Source organism: Myotis brandtii, unplaced genomic scaffold (assembly GCF_000412655.1).
Source record: "Myotis brandtii unplaced genomic scaffold, ASM41265v1 scaffold59, whole genome shotgun sequence".
Lineage (NCBI taxonomy): Eukaryota > Metazoa > Chordata > Mammalia > Chiroptera > Vespertilionidae > Myotis > Myotis brandtii.
In genome coordinates, this window is record NW_005370223.1 from 986,854 (window position 1) to 996,322 (window position 9,469).

The 9,469-nt window shown below is 36.2% G+C and overlaps 1 protein-coding gene across 1 annotated transcript in view; it reads left to right on the plus strand.

Moving 5' to 3' along the window:
• The window catches only part of INTS8 (integrator complex subunit 8), a 41,280-nt gene that overhangs the window by 5,544 nt on the left and 26,267 nt on the right, over positions 1 to 9,469 (plus strand). Inside the window, exons 4-10 of the mRNA XM_014550198.1 lie at positions 695 to 766; positions 1,493 to 1,544; positions 2,143 to 2,325; positions 3,808 to 3,915; positions 5,596 to 5,751; positions 6,956 to 7,056; positions 7,486 to 7,627. Of these exons, the coding sequence (XP_014405684.1) occupies positions 695 to 766; positions 1,493 to 1,544; positions 2,143 to 2,325; positions 3,808 to 3,915; positions 5,596 to 5,751; positions 6,956 to 7,056; positions 7,486 to 7,627 (814 nt within the window). The remainder of the gene's footprint in view (positions 1 to 694; positions 767 to 1,492; positions 1,545 to 2,142; positions 2,326 to 3,807; positions 3,916 to 5,595; positions 5,752 to 6,955; positions 7,057 to 7,485; positions 7,628 to 9,469) is intronic.

The window sequence follows — 9,469 nt, forward strand, 5'->3', positions numbered from 1 at the left end:
AGATGGTAAAAAAAAAAAAAAAATTTTTTTTTTTTTGAGAGTACGTTTATTAAAGCTGGGGACAGTGAAACAAGAAAGGGCTTAGGATAGAAGAAGCAACAGGCGAGAGCCTATGCAGAATGGCTTTGTTTCTTTAAAAATGTTAGAGGAAAGAAATGAAACTGGGCGGGGCTGCTTTGGCTTGCTGAGAAGTCAGAGAAAAGGGGGCCTTGGAGACAGGATCCGGGGTAAGCCCGGGTCGAGCTGCTGCTGCCCATGGCTCCCTTGGTTTCAAGTCTCGTAGGGACCCTTAAAGTCCAGGAGATGCATGCCTCTGGGGGAAAGAAGGGGAAGGGAAAGGCGCAGGTGTGCTCCCAGGACGGAGAGCATAATGGTAACTTTTCTTACAAACCTAACGTGTGTTGGGTATCCTCCGTTTAATTTCACTCTAGCTTCCAGGCGTGTGCATTTAAGGGTTCCTTATACTTCATAGCTCTCCCAGAGGATCTTGGGAAGTGAGTTTAATGGAAAAATCTTGTGACTGCATAGATGGAAAGCATTCTGATTTTAAAAAACTGTGGATGATTTACAAAGTTTTTATGTCAGTTCACACTCCCGGTAATTTATAATATGAATCTTCTAAGGAATACTTGAAAAAATAATTGAAGTGACATTTATAAGGTATTAAATTTTCTTTTTCCTGTGTTTTCTTCAGGGCAATTAGGACAATCGTTCAAAGTAGTTTTCCTGTCAAACAGGCAAAACCTGGACCTCCTCAATTAAGTGTGTAAGTTGGCAGATATAACCCTTACCTGGCACTTTTTTCATATGATCCTTACTTGGAAATTTTTTCATCATTTGCAAATCTTTAATAACCTCTACATAAGTGACAGAGCGAAAATTGGAGGGCAAGAGGCCTTCCTCAGAAGCTGAAGTTGGAGGAGTTAGAGAATCATGTAGTGTTCTGCGTATTTAGCGTAGAGAGCTCTGAAAGAGAAGGGGAGTGCTTTGTGAATTGTGCCTTTCATCTTAATAAGTATTAGCTGACCTTCAAAATACTATGATTTTTTTCATTTAATTAAATTTACATGAAGATATATTTGTTTTTATGGGGGAACTATTTTAATATATGTAAATATTATTTTAGAGTACAAAAGTTACTACAAAAGTTTGATCATATCTGGAATTTTAAGCCTAATTCTTAAATCCCAGGTGGCAGCTTATTAAAATTTGGAGCTAGAGAGCATAGATTCTAACTTGAAATAAATAAGCTTTTGCTGCCAGTAAGTTTTATTCTTTAATTGAGGTGTGTGTTTTTTTTAATGTGAAGCATATGAGAAAATAATGGTAAAAGAACATTTTAATTCAACTTCTGTTTTTTTAAGCATGAAAAGAAATAGCATGAAAACATTTTTATTAAAATATAATCTTGTTTTCAAAGATGATGCTTTTAAGTTTTGAATTTTCAGTCCTTGGAGTAACATTTGATACTCTGCAATTATTTCTCTTTTAGTATGAATCAGATGCAACAGGAGAAAGAGCTAACAGAAAATATTTTGAAAGTGGTGAGTGTTGGCATCAGTTATACTTTAACATTCTGGGACACATTTAGAGCATATTCAGATGCTTCTCCTAACCTTAGGTAGGTGAGAGTTGGCAAAGTCTAGGTGCAGTGACATTTAGGTTTTCACTGTTTGAACACCGCTTGCTAATATGGTAACTTGTACAGATTTTCATTGTTAATTGATAGAGTGCTTTACTACCATTCTGTTGTCGAATATTTCATAATACTTTAGCAGATATGATATCTTTATATACTCTAAAAATTTTACGATAAACATTACTTATATTTTTAAGTTACTTTTGTAGTTAAAAAAATACAACAGATATTTTTTTAATTGATCTAGTAATATAAAAGTAGAAATGTGGGAGTTGCCATAATTTAAAAATGATCTCTAATTCTGTATTTAGCACCTAAAAAAATTTTTTTTTAATTTTAAGGTAACTATTTCAACAAATTTAATTGCATTCCTATTGTGTTAAAAAGTTTTTTTAATAGCTTAGTACACTAAGCTACTAAGTATCCTGTAAATGTATTTTGATTAATATAGTCCATTGCTGCCATTTTTGTATTTTAATAATTTGTTTATTGAATTTTTATAGCTAAAAGAACAAGCTTCTGATTCTATTTTGGTACTAGAGGCAGCCCTTAAGTTGAACAAGGATCTTTATGTCCATACAATGAGAACATTAGATTTATTGGCCATGGAGCCAGGCATGGTAAATGGAGAAACCGAGAGTTCTACAGCTGGATTGAAAATCAAAACCGAGGAGATGCAGTGTCAGGTATTTATTTCAGTATTTAATTAGTGCATGTCAAATTTTTGGAAATCTTATGAGATCATTCCAGTATTATTTTGTTGTTGTTAATCCTCACCCAAGGATATTTTTCCATTGATTTTTTAGAGAGAGTGGAAGGGATGGGGAGAGGCAGAGAGAAAGAAACATCGATGTGAGAGAGACGTATTGCTTGGTTGGCTCCTGCATGTGCTGCAACCAGGGACTAAGGCTGAGTATTGAGCCTGCAACCGAGGTACCAGCATGAAACCTGGCACCCTTTAGTCTGCTGGCTGATGCTCTATGTATTGAGCCAAACTGGCTAGGGCTTTTGAAAATATGTATATTTTTATTGATTAGAGAGAGGAAAGGAGAGGGAGAAAGAGAAACATCGATGGGAGACAATCACCAATTGGCTGACTCCTGCACGCCTCTTACTGGGGATTGAGCCTGCCACGTGGGCATTTGACCTGATCGAGGATCGAACCGTGACCTTCTCGTTCATAGGTTGATGTTCAACCATCGAGCCACTTTGGCTGGGCAATCGTGTTAGACTTAAAAAAAAAAAAAAAAAGTAGGCCTTATTTACTTATATTGTTATTTTTAACATACTTTTATTGATTTTAGAGAGAGAGGAAGGGAGAGAAACATCAGTGTGAGAAAGAAACATTGATGGGTTGACTCCTGCGCCCCCACTGGGGACTGAGCCCGCAACCCGGATATGTGCTCTGACCGGAAATCGAACCCTGACCTCCTGGTTGATAGGTTGATGCTCAACCACTGACCACACCAGCGGGGCCCCCTCCTCACACTTTTGGAGTGATTCCCCAGTATCTCTTCCCCTCTTCTATTTTAGAAGAACTCTCTAACCATCTGAGACTTGGTGGGAGGAGGCAGAGCTTGCTTCTAGTAATAGAGCTGAAAATTACAAAAAACGAGCTTTCTCTAGCCTTACCTGCTTGGGGGCAAGAATGTCACACAGACACATACATTTAGTTTAGACTGCATCAAGAGCTAGAATGTCAGTGAAGTGGGGATGATAGAGAATCCATTGTGATGATGAGTAGCAGCAACAGTGATAGTAAAATCTAGTTTGCAGGGTCAGTACTAGTACAGGCGTATGTAGCTCCTGCTTTCAGTGTTTCTAGCACTGGTGGCTGAGGCTGATAGGAGCTGTGGAGTCCAGTGTTGAGGTGGCTGCTGCAATGGTCTCTCATTAGACCAGTGTGGTTCTTGTCCTGACTGCGTGCCTCCCTTGCCCCTTTGTTTAATTCTGTAGGCCACCTGAAATCTTACCAGTAAATCTATTTTCTGCTTCGTCAGAGTTGGTTTCTGTTACTTGTAATGAAGGTCATTAATTCACTTCTCGTTGAAATGTTTTTTTCTTATGGATGTACCTGTATTTTGCTGAGATAAAGATAATTTTGGATTTTGTCAACTTTTAAGTACATGAAAAATTACTAAGCAAATTGGTGTTCATTACCATTTTAGGTGTGTTATGATTTGGGTGCAGCATACTTCCAGCAAGGCTCTACAAATTCAGCTGTCTATGAAAATGCCAGAGAAAAATTTTTTAGAACCAAAGAACTAATTGCAGAGGTAAATACGGTCATAGCAGGCACATAATATTCAATCCTTTACAATATTGTACATTTTTTGGCTTTAATATTTTTGATAAACGGTAAGTATTTATTGTAGTAGTAACTCTGCCAAGTTCAAAAAAACACTGAAAACAGTTGTTAAAAATCTATACCACCACTGCCTGGAAATAACCCCTGTTGTCATTTTAACTTCTTCTGGTTTTTATTCTTTCTGTATGTATTTATATAGTTAAGCTTATTCTGTATATACTACTTTGTGTCTTGCTTAAATCTTGAATAGACATTTAAAATGTGTTCTATTCTGTGATTTGCTTCATTTCCCTGATGTTAGGGCATTTATGTTGTTTACTGGTTTTATTTATTACAAAGCAGCAATTTTATATCTCCAAGCATAAAGTTCTCTTTGGATTTTAGTTGCTTTCAAGTTAAATTCTTGCAGGTAGTAATTGCCACTTCCAGTGGTTACTTATTTATTTGTCCCAATCCTCACCCAAGGACATGCTTAAAGAGAGGAGACGGGAGAGGGAGAAGGAGAGAGAGAAACAAACACTGATTGGTTGCCTTCTGTAAGAACCCAAACCTGGGTGTGTGCCCTGACCAGGAATCAAACACAACCGTTTAGTGCACAGGAGGACACTCAACCAACTGAGCCACTCTGGGCCTACTATTTTTTATAGGCTGTAAACCAAATTGCTTTGCCAGGTACCTTTCTCTAAGAGTACTCTAATCAGCAGTGACGTTTCTTTTTTAAATTGCTAATTCGGTGAGTGAAATATAGTATCTTTAAAAATTTTGTGTTTTCTTAGTTCTTAATAAGGATAAACTTTTTCAAGTGTTTATCATTTGCATTTTTCTTTTTATGGTTCAGACAACTGAAATTTGAAGTGTATAACTGTTTTTGTATGCCTGGTGCCTAGAAAATGTCCCACTTCAGACTCCTTTCCTCACCAGAGAAAACAAATTTAAATTCTCCAGAGATCTATGTTAATTCTAATCTGGGCTTACTGGGAATCCCCATTTTACTTTGCCTGGGGTACTCATCAAATTTCTAATTTTATGGCATTTAGGGAGAGTAATTTAAAGCTTTAAATTTTAAAAAAATGTCTTTAAAACAATTTTTCTGTTTTGGTAGAAGCATTCCTGTTCTTTCTAGTTGAGTGAAGATTGAGCTTTCTCTGTTCTCCCCCTGTAAACTTCCGTCAAGTATTATGTATTTTTAAATATTTTAAGTTTCTAACAACGTTTACTCTGTTAATCAAATTCTTAATTGTCATACCTACTTAGAGTGATATTGTCTACCTGTCTGTTCGCCTGAAAACTCTAAACCAGGAGTCAGCAAACTTTTTTGTAAAGGGCCATATAGTAGATATTTTAGCTTTTGTGCACCTTACATAGTATTTGTTGCATATTCTCATTTGATGTTTTTTTCCCTTTAAGACCCAAAGAATTATTCTTAGCTCAAGGGTTCTACAAAAATAGGCTGCAGGCTAGATTTGGCACATGAGCAGTCGTTTTTCTGACCCCTGTTCTAAACTTTTAACCTGTATATTTTTTATGTTTCCTCCAGCCCTGAATTTTTCTTTAACATTTTCTTGTATTGTTCAGATGCACTAAGTAGGTGTTAGACTATTGTTTCTGTTACATTGATGGATAATGATATATACCTCTTACTTTACAGATAGGTTCATTATCTCTTCATTGTACCATAGATGAGAAGCGGCTAGCTGGCTATTGTCAAGCATGTGATGTTCTCGTACCTTCTTCTGATATTACATCTCAACAGTTAACTCCATATAGTCAAGTCCATATTTGTTTGAGATCTGGCAATTATCAGGTAAGTCTTATGATGGAGTTGCATTAGTGTAGTTGAAAAATTTTGGAAGCTAGATAGAACTGAATTTGAATCCTGGCACTGTCATTTAGTATGTGTCTGATTTGTGGCAAATCAGACTGTGAGATTGGCCTATAAAATAGTGGTAGTAATTATCCAATTTCATAGGCTTCTTGTGAGAATTAAGTGAGAAGTTACTGCTTATAAACTCTGAGGCAAAGCACTATATAGATGCTGACTATTATTGATACGATCCTTTCTTGAAGTTACACAGTTTGCCCATTTTAAGTGAATTCTGTAAGAAACTTTATATGCAGGACTTTTAACTTTTAAAATTACAGGTAGAGAACTTTTAGTGTTATGTAGCCTAAAGTTTTTTTTAAAATTTTCAATTACAGTTGACATTCAGTATTGTATTCATTTCAGCTGTACAGCACAGTGATTACACATTTATATAACCTACAAAGTGATTCCCCCAATAACCATGTATAGTTATTAGAATATTATTGAGTGTATTCCTTAAGCTATACTTTACATCCCATAACTATTTTATAACTGTCTGTTTGTACTTCTTAATCCCTTCACCTTTGTCACCCAAGCCCCTCCCATCTGGCTACCATTTGTATGCCTGGTGTCTAGAAAATGTCTCACCAGAGGAAAGCAGACCGAAATGTTCTCTGTATCTATGAGTTTGCTTCTGTCTTGCTCGTTTATTTTGTTTTTTAGATGCCATATATAAGTGAAATCATATGGTATTTGTCTTTCTCTGACTTATTTCATTTAGCAAATACCCTCTATATGGAGACTAAAGTTTTGGGTCTGATTTGAAAGTATAACCTTGTAGCCTAGCCTTACTATAGCCACTGCAAATATTAAGACTGGAGGAGAAAGTGAGCGGCAGTTTTGGTAGTTTTGGATGGTACGTTGCATGAGGGAGGGAGCATCTGAGATCTTGTTCCCCAGCAAGTGTTGTCAATTGGCTCAAATGTCTCTTACACAAATTTTCATTCATAAATAAGTGTAACATTTTGTGATTTTTTCCTCAATGTGTATTTTTACTATAGAAAGACTTATTTTAAAAATTTATTTTTAAATTTAATATTTTTGGGGGAAAGGCTTTATTTTGGGGGGGGAATGGGAGACTTTAAAAGTAAAGAAACTTTGCCATGATTTTTGAAATGGATGCAATTTTATGTCTGTCTTCTAGGAGGTAATAAAGATTTTCATTGAAGATAACTTAACCTTCGGTTTACCTATCCAGTTCCGACAGTCAGTACTGAGAGAACTCTTTCAGAAAGCTCAACAGGGGTAAGTAAGTAAATCAAAGAATTACTTTTTGATTTTTGAATAAAAGAGCAAGTGTGCATTTCAGGTTTATCTGAAACACACTTCCAAATTACCTATAAGCCTGTGACAATACTTTCACTTTTGTTAGAATATAGAAATTAACATAGTCAGAGGAACCTTAAATGTTCTATTAAAAAGTGCTTGGGAAAAAAGATTATACAAAGCAGAATTCGATTCTGTTACCTAATTTGTAACTAAATTGTCCCTTAATAAACTCAAAACTTTTCTGTTATGCTTTCCCCCCTGACTTGGGTATTTACTAGTGTGCCTGCATATCCTAAAATCTTAATCTCTCAAGAATAAATGGCTCATTCTTGTGAATTTAGTTTTGTAATATATATCTTTTTTCATTTAAAAAAATATTAGTGCATCTACTTTTGTATTCTACAGAAATGAAGCTCTAGATGAAATCTGTTTTAAAGTCTGTGCCTGTAACACAGTCCGTGATATATTGGAAGGTAGAACAATTAGTGTTCAATTTAACCAGCTATTTCTTAGACCTAATAAAGAGAAAATAGACTTTCTCCTTGAGGTAAGACATTATTTCCCCTTTTGACTTACAGTTTTGCTTGAAGACCAGTGATGTCTTAGATGCCAAATCCAGTGCCCTCTTTTCTGTCTTCATCTGACCTGATAATTGATAACTACTGACAGACGACACTCTTACCTTCCCTGTTTCCTATTTCTCCTACATTATTGGATTTTCCTGAGTCCTTCATTGGCTTCTATTTTACTCTCCCTTTAGTGTTTTTGTTTTACAAAAGTTTTGTCCTTGGCTCTTTCATCTTCTCAGGTCATTTTTTACTCTCATCCAAAGTGTCAGGCACCTTTTCTATCACCTATTTACTAAAAACTCTCAAATCACACCGTTAACCTCCTCTCATGTCAGTTCTAGAGTCTGTGCTTCCACAGGATCTTTCAGCCTCTTTATTTTATTGTTTTAATGTAATAGACATTGAGAGAAGTACATAAAGCATAAGTAACACCACTTAGTTCCAAAGTGCAACACTGTAAAAGTCCTTCTTATGCTCTTTCCAAATCCTCTCTGCCTCTCTTTGAGGAAATCGCTGTCCTGCCTTCGATGATAATCCTTTCCTTGCTTTTCTTCATAGTTGTATCACCTTTATATGCACCCTTAAAGAATATTCTTTAATTTTCCTGTTTTGAGCTTTTATATAAATGAAATCATACAAAATGTATTCACTTTCTTTGACTAAACATATATTGGTGAGATTTTTTTTTCAAGTTGTTTAATGCAGATACAGGTTTTTGTTGTTCTTTTAATCCTCACTTGATAATTTTTCCATTGATTTTTTTTTTTTTTTTCGAGAGAGTGGATTGGAGGGATGGGGGTGGTGGGGAGAGAAACATCGAGTGTGTGAAAGACAGATTGATTGGTTGCCTCCTGCATGCACCCCACTCTCCTGCATGCGCCCCAAATGGGGCCAGAGATCCACCCTGCAACTGAGGTACATAATTTTTAAAAAAATATATTTTATTGATTTTTTTACAGAGAGGAAGGGAGAGAGAATTAGAAACATCAATGAGAGAGAAACATCAATCAGCTGCCTCCTGCACACCCCCCACTGGGGATGTGCCTGCAACCAAGGTACATGCCCTTGACCGGAATTGAACCTGGGGCCCTTCAGTCCGCAGGCCGAAGCTCTATCCACTGAGCCAAACCAGTTAGGGCGAGGTACATAATCTTGACTGGGAATGGAACCCGAAACCCTGAGCAAAATCTGCCAGGACCAGATACAAGTTTTTGTGTGTGTGTTTTTTCACATTGCTGAAAGGTGGTTTTTTCCAAGGTGGAATTAATTTTAATCCTACATTTTATATATCCAGCATACTATCATTTCAACATAAAATTAGTGTAAAAAGTTGAGAGATTTTACAATCTTTTTCATACTAAGTTTTTGAAATCTGTATTTTTCACTTTGAGATCTCAGTCTGTACTAGTCATATTTCAAATAATCAGTAGCTGTATGACTTCTGTATTGCACAGTGCAGATCTATAATGTGGCAGGCGGCACGTGTTTTAATACTAATAGTGAAATATGTTCCATTGCTGTAAGGTGTTTTAACATGATATGACAATGCCACAATTTATTCATTCTTATGATAAACATTTGTATTGTTTATAGTTTTTTGCTACGAGATCTCAATCTGTACTAGTCATATTTCAAATAATCAGTAACTGTATGACTTCTGTATCGCACAGTGCAGATCTACAATGTGGCAGGTGGCACGTGTTTTAATACTAATAGTGAAATATGTTCCAGCCGAAGTCGGTTTGGCTCAGTGGATAGAGCGTCGGCCTGCGGACTGAAAGGTCCCAGGTTCGATTCCGGTCAAGGGCATGTGCCTGGGT